We start from the raw sequence: 26,090 nt of genomic DNA, 5'->3' as shown, positions 1-26,090 counted from the left end.
AAGTGTTACATGCTGACTTTGTTCAAGACTCTCAGTGTTTTGTCAGTCCTTGCTAAATATACAATATACTGCGACACTTTCATAACAATTGTAAGGGGAGTAAAAGACATTCATGGCTAAACAAGAAGGTCAAAGACAATGTAAAGTCAAAAGCTAATGTATACCTTATTACAAAGGCCAGTGGCAGGCTAGAAGATCGGGAAACTTTCAAACAATAACGAAGAGATACTAAAAAAAGAACTAAGGCAAATTATAAAAGAAAACTAGCACAAAATATCAAAAAGGATAGCAAAAGCTTCTATAGGTATATAAAAGGAAAGAGTGCCATGAATGTGAATGTTGGTCCCTTGAAGATAAAACTGGAGAGTTAATCATGGAGAACACTAAGATGACAGCGATGCTGAATCATTACTTTGCTTCAGTTTTCATGGGGGAGGACAATAGTACCATTCCTGTTGGAATGGGCAAGTCAGAGGCAATAGATAAGATATAACTTAGAGCAATCGACATCAATAAGGGAAAAGTATTAAGCAAATAATTAGGATTGAGGACAAACAAGTCCCCTGTGCCTGATGGCCTACATCCCAGAGATGCAAAGGAAGTGGCAGCGGAGTTAGTAGATTCATTAGTTACCACATTCCAGAATTCCCTGGACATGAGAAAGGTGAATTGGAAAATTGCTAATATAGCACTTTTCAAAAAGGGAGGGAGGCAGAATGAGGGAAATTACAGACCAGTTAGTTTCACAGCTTTGTTGGGAAAGGTTTAGAATCAATGATCAAGGAAGCAATATCAAGACATTTGGAAAGTCAAAACTCTATCCATCAGAGTCAGCATGGTTTCATGAAGGGCAAATCATGTTTGACTAATTTGCTAGAGTTCTTCAAAGATGTCACAAACAAAATGGATAATGGGCATGCTGTGGATGTAATTTATCTGGACTTCCAGAAGACATTTGATAAAAGGTTAATTCACAAGGTTGGATCATATGCGATTAGAAATAATTTATTAGCCTGGATAGATAACTGCTTGATGGACAGAAGACAGAGAGTCAGGATAATTGAGTTTTTTCTGGATGGCAAGATATAACTAGTGGGGTGCCACAGGGTTTGGTCCTTGGACCCCAGCTATTTACAATCTACATTAACAACTTGGATACAGGAATAGAAGGCTCTATAGCCAAATTTGTGAATGACACAAATTGCAATGAGGAAATAAGAACCTTACAAATGGATTTTAATAGGTTAGGAGAGTGGGACAAAATGTGGCAGATGAAGTTTAACATGGATAAGTGTGTGGTCATGCATTTGGGTCAAAAAAATGGGAAGGCGACCTTAATGGGGAGAGACTTATGGATGCTCTGGTACAGAGGGATCTAGATGTACTCATTCATGAGTCACTGTAAACTAGCATGCAGGTACAGCAAGTAATAAAGACAGTGAATGGAATGTTGTTGTTTTTTTAGCTAAAGGAATAGCATATAAATATAAGGAAGTATTGTTGCAACTATACAGGGTATTGGTGAGACTGCACCTGGAATATTATGCACAGTTTTGGTACCCTTATTTGTGGAGAGATGTTGTGGTATTGGGGGCAGTTCAGAGGAGATTCACTGGATTGATCCCAGAGATGAGGGGTTTGTCATATGAAGAGAGATTGAACAGTTTGGGCCTATACTCTCTGGAATTTAGAGGAATGAGACATTGAAGATGATAAAAGATGTGAATGGAGTAGCCATGGTGTGGATGCTTCCTCTTGTGGGACATTCTAGGATGAGAGGTCATAGTCTTAGGATAAGGGGAGCAAATTTAAAACAGAGTTGAGGAGAAACTGTTTCTCCCAAAAGGTTGTGAATCTGTGGAATTCACTACCCCAAAGTGTGGTGGATGCTGGGACAGTGAGTAAATTTAGGGAGGGGTTAGACAGATTTTTAATTCGTAATGAGTTGAAAGGACTTGGGGAGAAGGTAAGAAAGTGCGGGTGAGGAGAATATCAACCGTGATCAAAGGGTGGAGCAGACTCTATGGGCTGAATGGCCTAATTCTCCTCCTGTATCTTACGAATTTATGAATATCAATTTGTCAAGGTAACATCAATACCAAGGTTCTCCAGCCTGTAGCTGAAATGAAAACAAATTTTCAAACCAGACCATGTGTGGCTGTTCCAGGAACCGAAGCTGCCCAACATTTTGGATACTGTTGGAAGAGGGAGGGAGTGGAGGTCTTACCAGGGGAAAGCCACAGTGGCCAAGTTTCTGGCACTGAGCCTGGCTCAGAAGGGAAGTGGGGAGAACAGGAGAGCAATAGTGAAAGGAGATTCATTCGTGAGAGGAACAGACAAGAGATTCTCTGGTCACGAACAACAGTCCCAGATGGTGTGTTGCATCCTGGGGGCGAGGGTCAGGGATGTCTTGGATCGAGTTTACAAGATCCTTAAGGGGGAGGGAGAGCATCAGAAGTCGTGGTACATATCAGTACCAATGAACGAGACTCCCGGATGGTGTGCTGCATCCTGGGGGCTAGAGTCAGGGATGTCTTGGATCAGGTTTACAAGATCCTTGAGGGGGAGGGAGAGCACCAGACGTCGTGGTACAGATCAGTACCAATGAACAATACTCCCGGATGGTGTGATGCATCCTGGGGGCTAGGGTCAGGGATGTCTTGGATCGAGTTTACAAGATCCTTAAGGGGGAGGGAGAGCATCAGACGTCGTGGTACAGATCAGTACCAATGAGCAATACTCCCGGATGGTGTGATGCATCCTGGGGCTAGGGTCAGGGATGTCTCGGATCGAGTCTACAGGATTCTTAAGGGGGAGGAAGAGCAGCCAGAAGTCGTGGTACAGATCAGTACCAATGACATAGGTAGGAAAAGGGTTGATGACCTGAAAAGAGAATATGGGGAGCTAGGTTGGAATCTAGAAGGCAGGATGAGCAGAGTAGTAATCTCAGGATTGCTATCGGGGTCATGTGCTAGTGGAGGGAACTTGTGCCTGAAGTTGGAGGAAGTAGGGGAGGTCTTTAGTGAATACTTTGCTTCACTATTCACGACTGAGAAGGACCATGATGTTTCTGAGGACAGCATGAAACTGACTGATATGCTAGAACAGGTGATGTTAAGAAAGAGGATGTGCTGGAAATTTTGAAAAACATAAGAATAGCTGAATCCCCTGGGTTGGACGGGATATACCAAGGTTACCACAGGAAGCAAGGAAGGAAATTGCTGTGCCTTTGGCGATGATCTTTGCATCCTCACTGTCCATTGGAGTAGTGCCAGATGATTGAAGGGGCGGCAAATGTTATTCCCTTGTTCAAGAAAGAGAATAGTGATAATCTTGGGAATTACAGACCAGTCAGTCTTATGTCAGTGGTGGACAAATTAAGAGACAGGATTTATGATTACTTGGAAAACAATAGTTTGATTAGAGATAGTCAGCATGGCTTTGTGAGGGGCATGTCATGCCTCACAAACCTTATTGAATTCTTTGAGGATGTGACAAAACATGCTGATGAAGGTCGAGCAGTGGATGTGGTATACATGGATTTTATAAAGGCATTTGATAAGGTTCCCAATGCTAGGGTCATTCAGAAGGTAAGGAGGCATGGGATAAAGGGAAATCTGTCTGTCTGGATACAGACTTGCCTGGCCCATAGAAGACGGAGGATGGTGGTAGATGTAAAGTATTCAACCTGGAGCTCGGTGACCAGTGATGTTTTGCAGGGATCAGTTCTCTGACCTCTGCTCTGTGATTTTTATGAATGACTTGAAGGGGGTAGTGGAAAAGTGGGTTAGTAAGTTTGCCGATATCACAAAGGTTGGTGGAGTTGTAGATAGTGTGGAGAGCTGTTGTAGGTTGCAATGGGACATTGACCGGATGCAGAACTGGGTTGAAGAGTGGCAGATTGAATTCAACCTGGAAAAGTGTGAAGTCATTCACTTTGGAAGGTTGAATTTGAATTTAGCGTACAGCCTAAAACACAGGATTCTTGGCAGTGTGGAAAAACAGAGGGTTCTTGGGATTCATGTCCATAGATCCCAAAGTTGCTACCCAGGTTGATAGGGTTGTAAAGAAGGCATATTGGCTTTCATTAGCAGGGAAATTGAGTTTTAAGAGTTGCGAGGTTGTGCTGCAGCTCTATAGAGCCTTGGTTCGACCACACTTGGAATATTGTGTTCAATTATGGCAGAAATGTCTATCGTGAGGGGGCATAATTGCAGGTAATTGGAGGAAGGTTTAGGGGAAATGTCAGAAGTAGATTTTTTACTCCGAGAGTAGTGGGTGTATGGAATAAACTGCCAGCAGTGGTACTAGAGTCAGATACATTACGGACATTTAAGCGACACTTGGATAGGCACTTGGATGATCGTAACATGAATGGAATGCAGGTTAGTTTGATGTTACAGTAGGATAAAATGTCTGCATGACATCGAGGGCTGTAATGTGCTGTACTGTTCTATGTTCTATGTAGCGTTCTTGCAAATCCTTATATTTTCCTTAAACTGTGTTTTTAAATGCCATATTTTCAATCAGTTCAATGGAAAATGCAAATTTCCTTCACTGTACAATAGTGGAGGCGAGTTTCCATTACCCTTTTACATGTTCAAAGTTATTTGAATTGCTTGTGTTAGCAGGAATATAATATGAAAGACAAAAGTTTGTTTTGAAAATAATTACATGGTTGCACTATATCTTAATTGATGATTTTTCAAATCCAATAATGGCACTAATCTTCTTAATCAAATTACTTCACGATCTATTGATCCTACAAACAAGTTCCACTAGCCTTCTTGATTATTTTCTGGGAAAACTGTCCAGGCCATAGTTGTGCAGTTTTCAATGTCTTTTTTCATTGTACGATTGTAGGGGGAGGGGGAATATCCATAGCTAAACAAAGAAGTTAAAGATAATATAAAGGCAAAAACTAAGGCATACCATATTGCAACAGCGAGTGGCATGCTTGAAGATTGGGAGAATTTTAAAAATCATTAAAGGGTTACTTAAAAAAATCATAAAAAGAGCAAACATAAATTACTAAAGAAAACAAAGCAAAATATAAAGCAGATAGCAAAAACATCTTTAACTATATAAAATGGAAGAGAGTAGCTAAAATGAATGTTGGTCCCTTGCAGGATGAGCCAGGGAAGTTCATAGTAGGGAATACAGAAATGACAGAGACACAAAGTCATTATTTGCCTCAGTTTTCATAGTGGAAGAAACTAATATTATCTCAATAGTAAGAGGGAAAAGTACTGAGCAAATGGTGGGGATTGATGATAGAAATGACCCGAGGGACTGATGGTCTATATCCCAGGGTCTTAAAGGAAGTGGCAACAGAGATAGTGGATCCATTGGTCATAATATTACAAAATTCCTGAGGTGCAGGAAAGGTTCTAGCAGATTGGAAAAAATGCAAATATAACACACTTAGTCAAAAAAGGAGGGAGGCAGAAAGGAGTTAGATTAACATGTGATGTTGGGAAATTGTTGGAATTGAGAAGACCATAAGAAATAGGAACATGAGGCTACTTCATCATTCATGGCTGATCCAACATTCCTCACTTCCACTTTCCTGTCTTTTCCCCGTAACCCATACTGACCAACATTCTGTCTATCTAAGCCTTGAATATACGTAATAACCCTGTCCCACATTTGGCTGTAGCAAGAAGGTCAAGTACTCTCAACCCCTGAGAGAAGAAATTCCTCCTCATCTCAGCCATATATTGGTGCCCCTTTATTCTGGGATTATGCCATTTAGTCCTAGACTCTCCCATGAGAGGAAAAGTCCACTCAGCATTTAGTCTGTCAAGCTCCTGAAGAGTCCTCTATGTTTATTTGCTTAGATACCCCTGCCATTTGGAAACAGACCCTTTGGCCCAACAAGTCCACACTGACCCTCTGAAGAGTAACCCACCCAGACCCATTTCCCTCTGACTAATGCACCTAACACTATGGACAATTTAGCATGGCCAATACATCTAACCTGCACATCTTTGGACTGTGGGAGGTAATCTGAGCACCTGGAGGAAACCCACACAGACACGGAGAGAATGTGCAAGCTCCACACAGACAGTCGCCCGAGGTTGGAATCAAACCCGAGTCCCTGCTACTGTGAGGCAGCAGTGCTAACTGCTGAGCCACCAGTGTTTAAATGAGATCAGAGTGCCACAAGGATCAGTACTAGCTCCACTGCTTTTCATCATTTATATAAATGATTTGGATGCGAGCATAAGAGGTATAGAACATAGAACATAGAAAAGTGCAGCACAGAACAGGCCCTTTGGCCACGATGTTGTGCCGAGATTTAATCCTAATGTAAAATATAGTAACTTAATCTACGCACCCCTCAACTCACTACTATCCATGTGCATGTCCAGCAGTTGCTTAAATGTTCCCATAGTTAGTAAGTTTGCAGATGACACCAAAATTGGAGGTTGGTGGACAGCGAAGAAGGTTAACTTGGATTACAACAGAATCTGGACCAGATGGGCCAATGGGCTGAGGAGTGGCAAATGGAGTTGAATTTAGATAAATGCGAGGTGTTGCATTTTGGGAAAACAAATCTTAGCAGAACTTATACATTTAATGGTAAGATCCCAGGGAGTGTTGCTGAACAAAGAGACCTTGGAGTGCAGGTTCATAGCTCCTTGAAAGTGGAGTCACAGGTAGATAGGATAGTGAAGAAGGCGTTTGGTATGCTTTCCTTTATTGGTCAGAATATTGAGTACAGGAGTTGGGAGGTCATGGTGCAGCTGTACAGGACATTGATTAGGCCACTGTTGGAATATTGTGTGCAATTCTGGTCTTCCTATCAGAAGGATGTTGTGAAACTTGGAAGGGTTCAGAAAAGACTTATAAGGATGTTGCCAGGGTTGGAGGATCTGAGCTATAGGGAGAGGCTGAATAAGTTGGGGCTGTTTTTCCTGGAGCATCGAAGGCTGAGGTGTGACCTTATAGAGGTTTTTAAAATCATAAGGGGCATGGATAGGGTAAATAGGCAAGGTCTTTTCCCTGGGGCTGGGGAGTCCAGGACTAGAGGGCATAGGTTTAGGGTGAGAGGGGAAAGATATAAAAGAGAGCTAAGGAGCAATCTTTTCACGCAGAGGGTGGTACATGTATGAAATGAGCTGCCAGAGGAAGTGGCGGAGGCTGGTACAATTGCAACAATTGAAAGTTATCTGGATGGGTATATGAATAGGAAGAGTTTGGAGGGATATGGGCTGGGTGCTGGGGGAGGTGGGACTAGAGCTAAGGAGCAATCTTTTCACACAGAGGGTGGTACATGTATGAAATGAGCTGCCAGAGGAAGTGGCGGAGGCTAGTACAATTGCAACAATTGAAAGTTATCTGGATGGGTATATGAATAGGAAGAGTTTGGAGGGATATGGGCTGGGTGCTGGGGGAGGTGGGACTACATTGGATGGGATATCTGGTCAGCATGGACGAGTTGGACCGAAGGGACTGTTTCCATGCTGCACATCTCTATGACTCTATGACCTCTCATTTGTCTAAACTCCAGTCAGTAGAGTCCCAGTCTATTTCAACCTTGCTTATGACACAATGCATCCCCACCTCATAAGCCGTCTTTGAACTGCCTTCAATGAAACAAGATATTTTCTTAAATTTGTAGACCAAAACCCAAACTGTACTCCAGATGTGGTCCCACCAGCACAGTGTTCAGGTGCTGTTACACTCCAGCACCCTTAAAGTAAGGGTCAACATTCTGTTGTGATCGATTATTTAACAAAATACTCTCAGGAGCCTTGAGGTACAGGCCAGCGATAGTTTATTGAACCAGTGTTGGGAGACACTACTCCAAAAAATATTCCAAGCTTACACTCTAACTCATCAAGGATTCATTAGGTATGTATACACTGTAAGTCACATAGACAGTACATTGCTCAAATTCTGAAATGGTCGGATTTAGATGAATGCCTTGCTTTCCACACATTCCAAAAGTGGCAAGGCAATTGTTACCCCTGGTCTCACCACTCCATACTTTCCAAGGTGCCAGCCTAGCTCCTCCCTGAAGACTGTGCTTCATTCCCACCCTTGACTAAACACCATTTCTTTGGCTTGCTCAGTGTGGTATGGGATCAACCTCATACTTCATTTCCAAAGAAGGCCTTGGGGTTAGTGCTGGTTTAGCCTTGTTTGCTACATCGTCATCTCAGCATTTTTGAGGTTTAACTAAAGTTTCTATTAATCTGTCCAATTTCTTGAATAAATCAGAATGAATTGTAACTGATTTATATAATTATACTTGTGAAGTTAACCCTACCTCATTCTAATTCCATCTGGAATTTCAAGTGGATTTGCAAGTTAACTCAAGTCGTATCCAAATTTCCCCCCATAGCCCTTACATTTGGCCCCTTGACTAAAAGCCCAAAGAAGCCGACCAACAAACACTGACCAACTATTTACTTTACCCTCTGCCACCATTGATACTGGCTAGGTATCCAACTTAATGTCAGAAAGGTGGGTGATTACTCTATCTGTATCAATCAATCCTATATTCCAACTATATAATTCATTACCTTATTACCATAATTGCCAAATCTAACTTTCTGCTGCCACTTCTTGTAAGCCCTTCCTTGCATGGTAACTGAGGTAAGTCAGATATATTACTAGTTGCATTTCAATTATAATTTGGGAGTGGGAAATAATCTGGATCCATGGGTGTATTTGTACATTTGAGCCCCAGTCACATAAATCCTCACACTGGGCAGAAGCATCAATCTGATCAACACTTTAAGACTCTAGTTTATTGCTGAAGAGTTCTGTGTATCCCTTGAGCCTGCTCTCAAATCATTGTTAGGTGTTCATTTCTTATGAAATTGAAGGGGATTTCATAAGAATATTGGCTCAAATACAGTGTCAAACTATCTTTCCAATTCTCCGTAACCTGTAGGTGAACTCTGTCTTTCTTATATATTTCTACTAATTCGGCTTTCCCTTTTCTCGCTGGCTAGAATCAAGTTTTCTTGTATCTGCTGCCATGTGGCAATGTAAAAGCTCCCATTTCCCAAGTGTGCAGTATACATTGGTTCCTTTGAAGCCCACATTGCTTCCATTGCACAATTTACTGTAGCATTAATCTGGTACTTTGCCGCTCCTGTTCTGTAGCTACAGTGGGCACACATTACCGCGACGGTCTCTACTCCATTCCCATCTAGTCCAATGTTAGTGGCATTTCCTTCCACAGCATATACCTGGCAGATGAATTTCAATGCAGAGAGATGTGAGGTAATGCATTTTGGTAGAAAAGACATGGACAGATAGTTCATCTCAATATTGCAACTTTGAGGCGAGTACAAGAGTAGAGGGAGATTGGGGCTCACGTGCAGAAACCTCTGAAGGTGGCCAGGCAAGTCAAAACAGCTGTTAGGAAGGCTTATAGGATACTTGGAACTGTGTCTAAGACCAGAGAACATAAGTTTAAGTTGAAGAGCAAGTGGTTGCGTGGAAATCTGAGAAAGAGTTCTTTTTAACCTCGACGATAGTAAATATACGGAATGTGCTGCCTGAGAGGGTGGTGGAGGCAGATACTCTTTCAACATTGCAAGTTAAACACGTAAAATGCCAGGACACAGTAAGCTATGGATCAAGTGCAAGTACATGGGATTAATGTAGTTTGGTGTTTGTTGGCTGGAAAAGGCATGGTGGGCTGAAGGGCCTGTTTCTATGCTGTATGAGTCAATGAATCAATGGTCCTGCTAACCATTGATATTAAGCAGATTTTTGGGGGGAAACAATGATCAGATTATTTACATAACTACACTGGTGCAATCATACCAACCAAATGAAGTTCTATAACACCCTGGAAATGTTTGGAAAATTATATGTGAGGTACTGCAAGAAATAAAAAAGAGAATTGGGAATTGAGAATGCGTTTGATTTTGCATCAAGCCATGAACTGAAATGCCTCAAGCTGAAAATTGAATACCCTGGTAAATCATGATTTTGTTTTGTGACTTTTTTCCCTGTCTGAAAATGACACCATGTCTTCTGTTGACTCAACCTATTCAGAATGGCTGAGCTCTGAACTACAGGCTGTCTCCCAACAGACTTACAAATGCAATTTTAGAAGAATAGAGAAAGAAAGAATCACAAGATGCAGCTTTTGTTTTGTAACATGAAAGTCAGCCAGGTGAAGGCGACTTTAAGCAGAACAATGTGTAATTGCAACATAGACTCAGATGTTGTAATAAATGAATGCCAATGAGTTTTCTAGAGAGTATTTTTTCTCATAGCTCATTGTTCGCGACATTATCATCACTCATTACTTCTTCTGTATATAAATACAGCAAGATATCCTGCTCCTGTGAAATCAGTCTGTATTTTCAGGTCACGGCTAGTTTTACAAATGAAGAACCTGAAGATAACAGACTTCAAGCATATTGTCCACAAACTGTATCATCAAAATGACAAGTTAAATCAATGCTGCAGTTCAAGGCAAGTGCAAGGGTATTTGCCACTCTTCCACTAGCTCCCCTCCCCACCTTCCACCCCCAATCCCCTGCCCTTATGCATATACATAGACAACTTTAGAAAATGAAGACAGTAGCACATTCCCACCTCATGGGCAGTGTCGTGGAATTGCTTTAATCCTATCTATCACTCCTGCTGCTGACTGGGTAAATGGTGCTGTGTTCGAGCTTCACCAGTTTGACACCTTATGTTTAGGTACACCTGGTGTGGCCTGACCTGCCCTCCTGCACTTTTCATTGAAGGAGTGCATTACTTTCTGCACCACTCCATTTTGATTCAGTCCCTCTCTGACCTGTCACGTCCAGTTGTAAATGACAGAGCAAATCTCCAGCATCTGCTGTTCTTTGTTTGATTCCACTTCAATCAAATTTCATTAACCAGATGAAAAAGAAGGAGAGGTTGTCCAAGCTTATCTTGAGTGAATGAGACTAGACATTTATCACCATTTAAACCATGAGAGAAATGAGAAAACATCTCACCAAAAACCGTTGATGGAAGAGCAGTTGATGGGGAAGTGATGGCCCAGTGGTATTATCATTGGACTGTTAATCCAGACAGCTAGGTAACGTTCTGGGGACATGAATTCATAATTCTGTCATGACAGATGGTAGAATTTGAATTCAATAAATACCTGCGATCAAGAATCTAATGATGACCGTGAATCCATTGCCAATTGTCAGAAAAATCCATCTGCTTCACTAATGTCCTTCAGGGAAGTAAATTGCCATCCTTACCTCGCCTAGCTTACATGTGACTCCAGACCTACAACAATTGGCTGCGATAAATACTGCATTGTTAGCGACAGCTCTATCCCGTGAATGAGAAAAGAACAACAAAAATTAATGGTGATGCAGAAGCGGGAGAGGTGGTAAGGTGAGTGAACAGGAAATGCAGGGAGCAGGAAGGGTTAGTAGTTCAGGGGGATGAAGCAAATGTGAGTTACTGAGTTGACATAATACATGCAGTAGTGAGAGTTGTAGCGCCTGAGCTTTAATAAGCTGTATGTGCAGTGGTGGAGTTAAAATGAGTGGTAGCCCTGAGCGTGTGAGGTGGCAGAGAGAATTTGATGATGGCGCTTGCAGAAACTCAGCAGGTCTGGCAGCATTTGTGGAAAGAAAGCAGAATTAACGTTTTGAGTCTGGTGACTCTCCACCAGAATTATTCTTGAAGAGTCACCAGACTAGAAACATGTAACTCTGCTTTCTTCAGAAAGATAGTGTCAGATCTGCTGAGTTTCTCCTGCAATTTCTGTTTTTGGTTGGGATCTCTAGACCCTCGGTTCTTTGGTTTATTTTAGTGTCTAACATTTGGACCAGCACTGGGTTCTGAGCCTGGATGGAGTGTTTGAGGTGGGCCTTCCCAGATGTTGAAGAGGCCTGACCTGTAATTGGTCAGGCAGTGGGCTCAATGTGCAGATAGTGACAGTAGCCCACTCTCAGGCGTGGGACCGAATCACTGATGCACTACACTCCCACTGGCTGAGGTGGAAGCTGCTGATCAGCATTGGACAGAAACAGAGGGCAGCTCAACACGGGTGTCACCCACTAATGAACAAGTCAGTTGTATTTTGAAACTCAGAGGGTTGTGATGGTGGATTTGCTAAATTTCCATGGGACAGCAATGAATCAAGCCTGTGCTCCAGTGGCTATAGATGAGGCAGCATCCCACAATGGATGAAACATTGCTATTTTCTAATCAACCTAATCAGAGATGTCATCACTCACCTCTGAAGCAGGTGGGACTTGAATCCAGGAATTCTCGCCCACAGATAGGGAGACTACCACTGACCAGCCCACGTTTCACTCATTTTGAATAAAGCATAACCAGTAAGTATTAACACTGATTTGTTTTGGAACTTGAAAATAAGGAATTAAATGGTTATTTGACTACTGGGCATTCCAACTTCCTAACGTGGCTATGGTCCAAATGGATGTCTCCTCTCCTCATTGGAACAGGACCCTAATACATCCTGTAATTATCCCTAATAGCCAACTCCAATCAGCACTTGATATTGAAATAGTGGCAATGAACCAGGAAAATAGCTGGTGGTGTGGAATTGCAAGTCTGGCTGCCACCAACCGCATTCCTGATTTGCTTTTAGGATCTACTAACAGTGAAAAGAAAACTTGTTTGATGGTTAAAGCATTAGTTAGTCTAAAAATTGGTGTCATTCTGTCACCAGAAAGAAAAAAAGCTCATGTCAGGTGAAGTAATGAAATTGAAGCTAAACTGTAGAAGGTTGTCTGTTACCTAGGTTCATTAATGTGACTGCTTTTGGATTGGATTTCTGCTTCCATTCATGTAGACTTGGAAGACTGCAGATGTTGCCCCATCCTAGAGAATGTCTTTCAGTGCCTTTCGCCCATTCTGACATTATTTGTTAACATTGATATTCCCGGTCCAGTTCCTTATTCGCACTTTGGTTTTATGTTGAATGTCAAACTCTTTCAGCGCCTTTATCAAAGGCTTTTTGAAATACTTGGCTGTCCTCATCTTTTTGAAGTGTCGGCTGATGACCGTGTAATAGATCCCCTGGCACTGTTGAAAGAGAAACAAGGAGTTTACCCTGTTTACTGACAAATGTTCCATTCTCTAGTAACACCACCATAAAGTAACAATAAACTGACCATTTAATTTAGTTGAGATTTGCGAGCTTTTACTGCCTTCAGGCCCTTGTTACATTTGTGGAATGCATTGCAAAAGTAAACATTCTTTGAAGCATTCTAAGGATGAAAAGGTGCTATGTAAATGCAAGACTTTGATTTGTTTTTCTTTATTATCCCTAGCAACATTGTAAATAGGTTCAGGAGAAGGCCATTCAATCCTTGATCCTGCTATGTCATGCAACTGGACCATGGCTAATCTACTACCTCAGAGCCACATTTCCTTGTGGTATCCTGCTCAGTACAGCCTGCCTTCCTGAGAGTGACCCATTTATTCTTACTACCTGTTTCCTGCCCATTAATCAATTCTCAATCAATACAAATATATTACATTTCATCCAAAATCCTGCAATAACAGCAAAGTGCTGCAAATGATGGATAAAAACAAAGTGTTGGACCAGCCACAGCAAGTCTGGCAGCATCTGTGAAGATGAGATCTGAAGAAGAGTCAGATAGGAACCTCCCCACAACATCCCCCCCCCCCCCCCCCCCAATAACATTGCCCTGCAGAATTTCCCTAGCATTGTCAGTTTTTCTTGGACATCCTGTAATTTTGTTTACTAATGTCTTATTATCAAAAGCCTTCTGAAATACCACATCTGCTAATTTCATCTATTTTCCCAGATTAGGAAAATTCCAATAATATTGAAGATTTTGTCAGATTGCCAATAGTGGTTATTAATGACTGAGCAACCACAACATTTGTCAAAGAGTTCTTTTTCTATCAGGACAGAGAAGAAAATCTCATACTCACCAAATTTCATTCCAAAGATCATAAACAATATTAGTGTTACTAAACACTCAGTAGTAATTCCAAGCGTCAATGAGTCAAGTTTCTTGCTTGGCATACAGAAAAATGCTGACGTATTATGACAATAATACTGTGATGTATTATTTATTGTGATTATTTGTAGATAATTTCAGATTTTATTCGCTGTTTAAAAATTCAAATAATTGATATTGAGATTATTTTAGTATTGATTTTAAAATGCAAAAGCAGCTTTGTACATTTGTTGAACTTTTTATTCTCATTTTCCCTAATTTGATGTGAATTCTCTGTAAGTTAATTGTTGCTGACAAAGGACACAAAAGGTCTTGTCAAAATAAATATCTTTAAATTCTTCTTGCATTGTGTATTTTATAAAGCCTGATCCATGGTGGCACAGTGGTTAGCATTTCTGCCTCACGGTGCCAGGCACCCGGGTTTGATTCCACCCTTAGGCGACTGTCTGTGTGGAGTTTGCACATTTTCCCTCTATCCATAGGGGTTTGCTGTGCTTTTCTCCCAAAGAGGTGCAAGTGAAGTAGATCTGCCATAGGAAATGCAGGGTTACAGGAATGGGATGGGATGATGTCTTGGAAGGTTGGTGTGGACCTGATGGGCCAAATGGTCTGTTTCCACACAAAGGGATTCTGTGATCTGTGTCCTGTAGCCTTTGAGCTGGCATTTGTCAGTTATTAAATTTTGAAGTCTCAGGTTAGTTCATTGCTATATCGGTGCGTGTTCCATTTATGCATAATGGAATCCATTTTGGCCATTTTGTATCTTCATTGCCCTTGGTATTTCTGCCGGGAGAAATGGATTTTGTGAAAAAGATGCAGGAGGGCTGTTGTGCTGTGAACATGCAAAATATTATCTGCAGGACTTTCTGACAGCGGCAGATGAAACAAATTCCAGGAAAAATATGTAAAAGTCCTGATAAAAGCGCAGAGCAATGCTCAGTGAAAGTGGACTGCCAAGTAACAAAGCTCTAAGTGGCTCTGAGTGATTGCCTTAGTGCCCTCCAACCTCTATTGCTGATGCTGTCTGAGAATTAGCCTTGTTTATACATATTGTTCACAATGGAGACCAACAACCATTTAAAGGGTATTTTGTTTACATTGTAGCTGCTCCAGGGATGCTATCTGACAGATTTTTTTTCATGAAGCTTTAGTAGGAAGCAGTTACTACCTCGACTACAAAAATGCAATGATGCTTGGAGTTTTGAGTTACAAGAAGGGAAATAGAGATATGTGTGAAAGAGCTGGTGAACCAAATGCAATTTAGGAGAGGTCTCTAGTTAATACAGTTATTTATTTTGTTATACTCTCACGCCCATTGAACAAATGTGAATGTTCTCAAATGCAGCTATTGCTTAAGTGAAAAGGTTGTGCCCCTTTATTATTGACATTTTTTAAGAAAAGTAATAGATGATATGATTGATATTCCTTCAGACTTGGAGGGAAGAATTTTCCCAGACCTTGCATAGCAAGAGTGAAATGGGGCACCGAGAAGATAAAATGGAATTGTTTCAGGATAGCAGTGAGTAGCCAACCCTGTAACTGAGACCTCATTTAAAGGCCATTTATAAGGATCATTGACATTCCACATGGCCTCCTTTGGCTGTCCCAATAGGTATGGGAGTAGGGGTGGCTAAAGGCACCATGCTCTAGAGGACTCCATGGGCAGGAAAAGCCAGTCCTTCTATCTAAAGATCGGTGTTGAGGGGGAATCCCTCAGATTAGGCAGGGTAGTCTGCTGTACCCCTCATAAGTATTTTTGAGTTGCAACCTCTGCAAGGACACCTCTGTTTTGAGTGATACCTCCCTTGGTCAAGCTACAATTTTTGATGGTAAACTCAGAGGCAACAAGTTAGAAAGATGCCTCCAGGGAGATATTGCCATCAATCTTGCTGTTATTAAGTATGGCTTTGAAAATTCCATTTGATCCCAATACAGGAATTTTGGCGTCCTTTTGATGTTATCATGGCTTTTGTTCTGATGTAGTATATCAGAGGACATGGTACATTCAAGAATTTTGTACTGAAAGAAAGACACTATACATAAGCTATTTTGTAATTTTGAAGCTTTATTAAACTTTGTATAAATTTCCGTAATTTATAGTAAATACATTTCTGTGTTGTCTTTTCTTGCCTTTCAACCATCCTCAAACCAAAGGCTTGGCCAACCTACAAACAAATCTTTCTGCATGGAATTCCATTTTATCCTGCTCTCACAGCCTGTCACATAGAGGCACAAGTCCACATTTTGATGTTGTCCATCCATGTCACCTTAAGTCTTCCTTGTGCATATTTTCCAGGTGTATCTTGCATAATCTGTCACTCCCATCTGGTTGTTATCATGTACACCCAAAATCTGTACTTTCCTAAAATCAAATCCTAAAGAAAGTTCCTCATTATACAACAGCTGTCTCAAGAATGTCCTCATTTGTCCACTCGGCAGTCCAGGACATATCCACATGACTGAGAGTCATTGTCATAGAGATGTACAGCACGGAAACAGACCCTTCTGGCAACTCATCCATGCCAACCAGATATCCTAGATGAAACCAGTCCCATTTGCCAGCATTTGGCCCATAACCCTCTGAACCCTTTTATTCATATACCCATCCAGATGCCTTTTAATAGCTGTAATTGTACCAACCTCCACCACTTCCTCTGGCAACTCATTCCATAACGCTGCACCCTCTGCATGAAAATGTTGCCCCTTAGGTCTCTTTTAAAATCTTTCCCCTCTCACTTTAAACCTATGTCCTCTAGTTTTTGACTCACTCACATTGGGGAAAAGACCTTGTCTATTTACCATATCCATGCCCGTCATGACTTTATAAACCTTTTTAAGGTCACCCCTCAGCCTCTGATGCTCCAGGAAAAATAACCCCAGCCTATTCAGCCTCTCCCTGTAGCTCAAACCCTCCAACCTTGGCAACATCCTTGTAAATCTTTTCTGAACCCTTGGAGGGAGAACAGAATTACACATAGTACTCTAAAAGTGGCCTAATCAATGTCATGTACAGCCTCAATATGACCTCCCAACTCTTATACTCAGTGATCTGACCAATAAAGGAAAGCATACCAAATGTCTTCTTCACTATCCTATTCATCTGAGACTCCACTTTCAAGGAACTATGAACCTGCACTCCAAGGTCCCTTTGTTCAGTAACACTCCCCAGGACATTACCATGAAGTGTATAGGTTTGCCTTTCCAAAATGAGCACCTAAAATGAGTTATCTAAATTAAACTCTAACTGCCCTCCTTGTCCCATTTCTTTCAGTCCAGGCTTACCTGGAGGCAAATGAAGAGATTCTGCAATTTTGCATAATTATGTTAAGTGTGCTTCCTACATTTCTATATTTGAAATCTCTATGAACCATCTAACTTCAGAAGGTGTTGCAGAGCTAGGTGGCAACAACTTCAGCATCAAGTAATTCCTTCAGAAGAAAGAGAACACAGCAATAAAAGGGGCAAGTGAAACAACATTGTCTCCAAAAGGCAATATGTTCCCCTCTTCAATAGGGTATGATGAATAAGATACAAAACACTTCCTGGCTGGTCTGCTCTAGTATTCCCAGCAGGACAGAGGATTGTTGGGAATCATTCCTTTTTAAGTTGTGTTTATGGTTTTCTCAAATGCTGTGCTGATCTATTTCTTTTCACACCAAAACCTATGTCTCCTTTTAATTTCCTAATTTGTTATTATCTGGGATCCTCCACTTTTGAAAATTTGCTATAGAAATACTATTATTCAATATGCAAAAGAGATCAAAATTGCTGATAGTGCTGTCTGATCCTGAGCAGTTGATTTAGTTTGATGAGTAATATTTTGTAATGATGCTACTTGAACCATTTTTTCTTGGCATATGTATGAGTCCTGATAGTGGAACAATGGGGGAGTAGTGCTTTGAGCTAGTGGTGCTGTTAGTAGGTTATGGTATTTGAAGAGGCACTCACTGACTTTGATAACACATCTGCAAACATTGAATTTCTCCTTACACTGCATCAAGGTCCTTGGGGTGTGACTTCTGCTATTGACACTGTCATGATTCTAAGGCCCCACTTCCATCAGAAATATTTTCTGGAGGGCGTCTTGGCCCCCTGTGAAAACAGGACATCTCTCCTTTACATCTCCCGTACCAAGGTCTCCAGTGCAGCATTAGAAAGTCTTAAAACCAACATCTTTGTATGTTTGTCATTCTCTGTCTTTTTCAGAACAGGATCAGTTGTCAAAAGACTTTCAACACACGCTCCAACCACAGCGTCCCCTTTTAAGGAGTGTGCGATTTTAAGAAATGCATCTTACTTTAACTGGTGCTATCCTCTAGTTGCCCCACAGCTTGAACATTACAATTATATAAATTAGCAGGGAGCACAACATTGGCCTACTGTCTATATCAGAAGCAACTAGCACACGTCAAACACTTGACATGACCACCATATCAGTGGCTGGAGACTAGCGAATTTAGCACCCCTCATCTCTGATGCTACAGTTAATTGCATTGTCATCGAAAGCAAACCACCAACAGATAAGTGAAGATGTAATAGGTGACAACAATCAATATCTATCTGGTATCATGACTCTAAACTACAGATAATTTATTTCAACAAAGTGAATCAGTTTAACTGTGCAAGGCAGGAACATGTCAGCCCCACTTTTCTTTTTGTTGAAGTGCTTACTTTGAGCTTCTTTATATTAAATTTATTAAAGGTTTCTGCTTTGTTGCACTACTATTTCTTTAGCAACTGTTATTGCCAGTGGAAATATGATCACATAAATTGGCCGGTTTTGAGAAGCTGAGCCCCCATTTGATTTTTTAATCCATCCTTCACAAGTTGGGTTCACTGTGTCCTGTCGCACCCTGACAGACAAATACATCTCTGATCATTTTAGTTTTATCTATTATTAGGTACCTCATAGTTTTGGACCCGACCAGCTCAATCAGTAGTAATGCTGCCGAGCCACTCTTGGTGGTGGACATTGAAATCCTCCACCCAGAGTACATTTTGTGCCCTTGCCGTCCTCAGTGCTTCCTCTAAATGTTGTTCTATATGGAGGGGTACTGATTCATCAGCCGAGGGAGGAGTGTATGTAATAATCAACAGGAGGCTCCCTTGACCATGTTTAACTTGAAGCCCTGAGATTTCATGCAACCTGGAGTCACTGCTCTCTCTTCCTCTTCTCTCATTTTCCCTTTTCTCTTCCCCTGCCCCTTCATTACTTGTTTTCCACTGTTTGGTCCTCATCCTCTCCCCCTTCCCTCTTCCCATCTTTCTCCTCCTTCATCTGCTTTCTCTACAGGCCCTTCCCCTCTCCCGCCACTTTTCTTTCCTTCATTGTTTGAATCAAAACCCATTTGGTTGGAAATCAAAATCAGAAAATAGCATCCTACTGTTCCCTTGTGTCACATGTGACAAGTCATGTGGGACAACTTGTCATTTGGAGGATCTTCACATAAAGATGATATGATGAAGATACTTTAGTCAACATTGCTAAAGTGATGTTTGTCATAAAAAGCTATGTCAGTCCCAATTTGACTGTCAGCAGCACAGATATTACCAAACTGACAGATCCGTCAGTACCAATGCCTGGATGGATGAAATGTTTGTCAACAAATGTGAAATTCAAACGTACCAATTGATAGCTCCTTGACTTGAGTGACAGTAAAAAAAAGGGTGACAAATGAGCTGACCGATTATATTTTTTTCATTAATTCTTGAGATATTGGCATCGTTGGTTAGACCAACATTCATTTCTCATTCCTAATTGCTCTTGAGAAGGTGGTGATCTGCCTCTCTGAGCCACACAATCCATATTTGTTTAGGGACACCCACAGTGCTGTTCAGAGTTCCAGAATTTTGACCCAGCAACTCTAAAGGACCAGAAATATAATTCCAAGCCAGGATGCTGTGTGCCTTGCAGGTGGTGGTGTTCACAGGTGTCATCTGTCCTTAGGCTTGTGGTTGGTAGAAGTTGCAAGTTTGGCACACTATTGATGAAGCCTTTGTGAACTATTGAGGTATTGCCTCTGGAGTGAAATTTGAAGGTGGAATGCTGGTCAAGTTAGCTGCTTTGTTCTGCATGGAGTCAAGTTTCTTGAGTGCTTTTGGAGCTGTACCAATCTGAGCAAGTGGAGACTACTTTATCACATTCTTGATATGTGCCTTGTAGATGGAGGATAGATACTGGGGAGTCAGGCAGTGAGTTATTCATTGTAAGATATCTTGCCTCTGATCTACTCCTGAGCTACCGCGTTTATATGGCCCATCTAGTTCAGTTTCTGGTCAATGATATCTCCCAGGACGTTAAAAGGGAGGATTTCAGCAATGGTGATGCCACTGATTGTCAAGAAGTGATGGTTAGACTCTCCCTTGTTAGAGATGAACATCTCCTTGTGTGGTGTAAATGTCTCTTGCCATTTATTTGGTATGTTGAAGCAAGCAGACATTGCTTTAGTATCTGAGAAGTTGTAGATGGTGTTGAACACTATGTAATAGCCCAGCGAATGTCTCCACTTCTGACCTTATTATGGATGGAAACTTGGCTTTTAGCTGTAAGTACATCCACCAAAGATATTCCTCCTATGGTTTCCGTTTCTCATCCCCAGGAACTCTACTATTTCATGTCTCTGTACAAAGTGAGAATTTGCTCCACTGATACTCATGACAAAACTCATCAGCAAGTGGCTTCACTGAAATCCAGGCCAATCCCTGATTCCATTTCATAAGTAACTGAGCCCAGGGAACTCAACACTGGCTTGGTTTGCCTTGTAACCGGGTCGATGTTAAATCTAATGTGATATAAACTTGACAAGATCAACTAAGTGGGCTTGTAAAAGCTTCCAGATTTGGTTTATTCTGCTTTCTCCCACGTAGAAGGAAACACTGAACCACTGAGCCTCCGAAACCTTTTTTTTGATTAAATACTGCTGTGCTGGTGAGTAAGCATGTCACTATCCATTCCGGTTTTGTGAGACAGTAATATTTAAACAAAAACATTTGTACTGTTACAATATTGATTTCATTGTAATCTGCGAAAAAGAAAGTCTTGCATTTATAAAGTGTTATTTTTCGTTAGCTTACATCCCAGCCATTTATAGCCAATGACGTACTTTTGAAGTTTAGTTGTTGGAGCTGAATTATACCTGGCTGTGGAGGTGAAAGGTCAAATTTAGAAATTTTTCAGAGGAAATCTAATTTTCCTCAGTATAACTAAAACCATGCCACATTTGTATGCCTTTTTCGGAGGTCAGGAATGCCTCCTGTGAGAAATGCAGATCTGTTGCAGGTCTCCAGTGTAAGACGGACAACAAAAATCACATTCACTAATTGTAGCCATTTTTGCTGGTTTAATGAATCAAATAAACGTACTTTGTCGAGTTGTGAGGAAATTTGTCAGGCTGGGAAAGAGACAAGGAATAAAATGTAGCAACTTGTGTTGATGTTTTTCTTCAGCTTTTAAATTGCCTGCAAGCAAGTTGTGCCTGTGGGAAGGAGGGGTCAGTGGTGGGAAGATTCTCGTAAGGCCAGATTTGAGCTCCAGCAAGAAAGAGTCTGTGTCACCAAACTCAGCTTCTTTGCATATTAAGAAAAGTACTTTGAAAGCTCATCCCATCTACTGTATACAGACTCAGGTCAGGCACCAGCAACAACCCAAAATTCCTTGTTTGTGACATGTACATTTCCAAGTAGGGAGCATCACAATACCACAAACTTGCAAGAAAAATGTAGAATGAGAAGAAACTACTCACCTGAGAGGCTTTATAGGAGCAGGGAGAAATATCTTGATATGTCTGTTCAAAATGTGGTACCTGCTTTAATGACAAGATCTCTATCCAAGGGGGTAGTCAGAACCATACACTTCCAATGTTCTTGAAGGAGACCAATCCCAATTTCTTCATGACTGACTCTTTCCAAAGGTCTGTATCTATCCTCTGTGGGATCTCAAAATCCTTATTGAATTGATGCATCCATCAAGTATCTGATGCCTTTTTTACAGGGTCTGGCACTTCATCTCCTTTGGCAAGGGTAAGCTTGCAGCACAGAGAGGACTGAGAGGTTACTGAAGTATTAATATCAGCAGACTAGTAATCTAGAGACTAGGCTAATGCTATGTGGGTAGGGGTGCAAATCCTACCACAGCATCTGGAATAAAAACCAAAATAAAGATAAAAACAAAAATAGAAATTGCAGAGAACTTTATCCAGCAATTTCTCTTTCTTCGTTTCAGATTTCTAGCTTCTGCAGTTCTTTATTTTATTTATCTACAATAAAAAGCTAGCCTCAAGTGATGCTGATCACAAACCTGTCATCGATTGTTGTAAAACCCACGTGGATTCCTAATTTTCCTTCGGGAAGGGTAGCTGTTGTCCATACATGGTCCAGATGCTCTACAGTATGCTGGACTCTTAACTGACCTCTGAACTGAGCTGGCAAGCCAATCAATTTGAGGGCATTGAAAAACAGCAAATGCTGGTAATCACAGTGTCAGGCAGCATCCATGGAGAGAGAGAGCAAGCTAACGTTTTGAGTCGAAATGACTCTTTATAAGAGCTATCTATCCCTAGATGCTGCCTGACCTGCTGTGATTTGCAGCACTTTTTGTTTTCAGTACATATTCTAGCATCTGCAGTCATTTGCTCCTTCAATTTGAGGGTGGTCAAGAATGATTAACAAATTCTGGTCTTGCTAGTGATATCCAGTCACCTTTAATAAAGTTTATTTCAGAAATGAAGGTGGTTCCCCTGCCTTCTTTCTCTGAATGCAGAGCCCAAGGCAATGAAAGCAATGCCTATGTACCATGAAAGAACCAAGCAAAAAATACATATCTCGCAGTAATACTCTGCCTCATATTCAAATTTGTGTAGCGTTTATAGGATATAATATTTCTCCCAGAGTAAAATTTATATTGCAATAATATTCACACTATCGCACGGTGGCTCAGTGGTTAGCCCTGCTGCCTCACAGTGTCAGGGAACCATGTTCGGTTCCAGCCTGGGGCAACTGTCTGTTTGGAGCTTGCACATTGTCCCCATGTCTGTGTGGGTTTCCTTTGGGTGCTGCAATTTCCTCTCACAGTGCAAAGATGTGCAGGTTAGGTGAATTGGCTGTGCTAAATTGCCCATAGTGTTCAGGAATGTGTAGATTAGGTGTATTAGTTAGGGGTAAATATAAAGCAATAGGGGAGGGCAATGGGTCTGGATGGGTTACTCTTTGAAGGGTCGGTGTGGACTTGTTGGGCCAAATGGCCTGTTTCCACAATGTAGGGATTCTAATATTATGTGTAGTATTTATCCCAAAGGAATATTTATACTGCCATAATATTCATACTAGTTCACTATTTATGTTCAGTAGTAGACTCGCGAACTTTAAGGGCACTTAAATGGTCATTGGATAAACATATGAATGAAAATGGAATAGTGTAGGATAGATAGACTTCAGATTGGTTCCACAGGTCAGCACATTAACGAGGGCTGAAGGGCCTGTACTGCGCTGTCATGTTGTATGTTGCTGTAATGTTTATCCCAGAGGAGTGTTTACGCTGCACTAAGTTTCATCCCAGGCTAACATAGCACCACATTAATATCATATTGCTGCAGTATTTATGCCATCCTAATATTTATTCTCGAGGAATGCTTGTGGCACATAATATTTATGCTGCAGTACTGTTTGTCCTTTGGTCATATTAGATTGGGTGCTTGTCATTGCTGACAGCAAACTATTTGCTGGAGTGGTATCGTTCCTTCGACTTGACTGCAGTAATTTCCATTGCTGTGCTGTAAAGGTGAGTATGTATTGCTCAGAGTCACTTTCGGAATGCTCGTCTGTACTGTTTGATCACACTATTTTAATCAGAAAGGAATGTGAAAAATGGAGATTGTCACTCTCTGACTTTAGATGAGGCTGTAAATTATCATTTAATCACTGACAAAAACGTTATTACATTGTACTGAGATAGCAGTGCAATTATGTAAATTGTTTTTACTGAACCTTTAACAGAACACTCTTTGTAGCATTAATAAAAAAAAAGGGAACAGACCTACTCTGTAATTTTTGAAAGCCATCTGTGTTTGATCTGTTGATTTTTTTTTGAAAACTGGAATGAGAAGTTGATGTCTGCAGCTAACATTACAGCTGAGACTTGGGGACAAGTTGCCTGTTCATGTTCTGAGCCATGCAGTGTTACTTGACACTGTGGGGTTAATTTGGCAAGTCAAGAATCTTACACCAAAGCAGAGCAAGGGAAAGGAAAGTTTAACGTCTGCAAAAAAGTACAAAATAAAGAAGAAAGATTTTGGTCAACCTTTATTTGACTTTGTATTTCTAGTAATGCAAACCTGATTATAGAAGAAACATTACTGAATTACCACTTATGCATTTATAATGATGGAGCTTTATGCTGGGATCACCGTGTAAAGACATTTTTTGACACCATGGCTAAAAGATTTCACAGGTTATTTGTCCTGTTGCATGTCTTAAAAGACTGCAAACTACATTTTCCAATATTGTTGTGGTATTGTCGGGTCAGGGATGATGTTTGGTTGCTTTCAGACACAGTAATAATGAAAGTTTGAGTTTTACCAGCTCATTAGAGTTGGAACAGGAAATGGTTGAACTGACAATGTGATGGGGAAAGTCATCAATATTTCCTTGCTGCACATCTCTTGTTTTCAGTGGGAGACTCCTCAGCAGCTCAATTGTCCATTCAGCAGCCCATTGAGGCATTGGATGGCTTACTTGAAGGGCAACATAATACTTGCTGCTATTTAGGGGAGCGTACTGGGAACCCTACTTTATGGGGACTCCATGGCGAAGGTAAGAGTATAGGGGCAGGAGTAGCCACTCCAGCTTCTGTGTCATTCTAGCTCATGACTGATCATATATCTCAACATGATTCTTCTTGTGCTACTTTCCCAACCCTTCTTGTTGTTAGCACCTGGAAAACATGTCAGGTTCTCTCTTGAACACTCTCAAGAACTGGCTCCCATTGTCCATTCAGATAGAGAATTCCATGGATTCACCACCCTCTGAGTGATGAAGCTCCTCCTCATCTTATCCTGAGATAGTTTCCCTTTTAATGTCCACCAGCCAGGGGAAAATTTGGACTGAACTTTCTCACCCACTGAACAGCGTGGGTATTGGCCAGAAAATTGGGAAAGTCTTGTGATATTGACAGTGAGGAGAACCTTACTTTGAGAGAAATAAATTCCATTTTCTAATCAAGAATGAGATTCTCACCAATGAGCAGCGAGAGGCCTATCTGCGTGCATTAAGATCTCATTATTAGTTAATCTTGCTTCTTTGCTTTCAGTTGACTGTTCTCCCACACGTTGGATCAAAACATGGTGATGGCAATTCCTGACACAAAGTAAGTGTGGGTACCTGGCAACATCAGCTTGCCACTTGCACTTTTAACCCTCCATCATAGTTCCCTACCACCCCTCCACCTTTCAGGACCTTCAGCTTCCTGTTAACAAAGTGGAGTTCCAATTCTTCTCTGTCCAATATATTTAGAGCAACTTACAGAAATTGAGCACTGCAGCTCCAGACTGCCAGCTACTGACTGGCTATTCAGCTGTACTTCAGAGATAGCACCAATGTCAGGAATTCCTGACAGTCTCGGTGCTGCTGAGGCAAGTGGACATTACCTTGAGTGGGGCGCCAGAGCAGCATGGTGAAATCGGGAAGATCTGTGTGAGAAAATCCATTAGGCCTCTCAGAGAGAAACCCTCCATGCCATCCACCAAAATTGTCATTGAGCTGATTTCTGGCAAAATTCAGCCCATCCTTCCTGCATCTCCACCTGTGCAGAACTTTGAGGTATATAATATTCAATTAGGTCAACTCTCACTATTCTAAACTTGAGACAATACTGGCTCAGTTTGTGAAACAATCCTTCCATCCCAGAGATCTGTCAGGTGAACCTCCATTGTACTCTGTCTATGGAAAGTACCTCCGTTGCAACCCCAACCTCACTATCAAACCAGAGACAAGGGAGGCGCAGTAGTAGTTTGGCGCACCGACCTTTACACCGCTGAGGCCAAACGCCAGCTCGCAGATACCTCCTCCTACTGCCCCCTTGACCATGACCCCACCTCCCACCACCAAACCATCATCTCCCAGACCATCCATAACCTCATCACCTCGGGGGATCTCCCATCCACC

The 26,090-nt window shown here is 41.4% G+C and overlaps 1 protein-coding gene across 6 annotated transcripts in view; it reads left to right on the top strand.

Annotated features, from left to right (window-relative positions):
* The window catches only part of epha7 (eph receptor A7), a 302,889-nt gene that overhangs the window by 57,445 nt on the left and 219,354 nt on the right, over positions 1-26,090 (top strand). Inside the window, exon 4 of one of the 6 annotated variants that reach the window (XM_043685257.1) lies at positions 13,275-13,524. The exons of the other annotated variants lie outside the window; for them this stretch is intronic. Within the exon in view, the coding sequence (XP_043541192.1) occupies positions 13,275-13,285 (11 nt within the window). The 3' untranslated portion in view covers positions 13,286-13,524. Of the gene's footprint in view, positions 1-13,274; positions 13,525-26,090 lie in introns of those variants that run through there. 6 annotated transcript variants of the gene reach the window in all.

Source organism: Chiloscyllium plagiosum, chromosome 3 (genome assembly GCF_004010195.1).
Source record: "Chiloscyllium plagiosum isolate BGI_BamShark_2017 chromosome 3, ASM401019v2, whole genome shotgun sequence".
Lineage (NCBI taxonomy): Eukaryota > Metazoa > Chordata > Chondrichthyes > Orectolobiformes > Hemiscylliidae > Chiloscyllium > Chiloscyllium plagiosum.
Note: the sequence above shows the minus strand (reverse complement) of the source record. Positions and strands in the feature narration are given on the sequence as shown.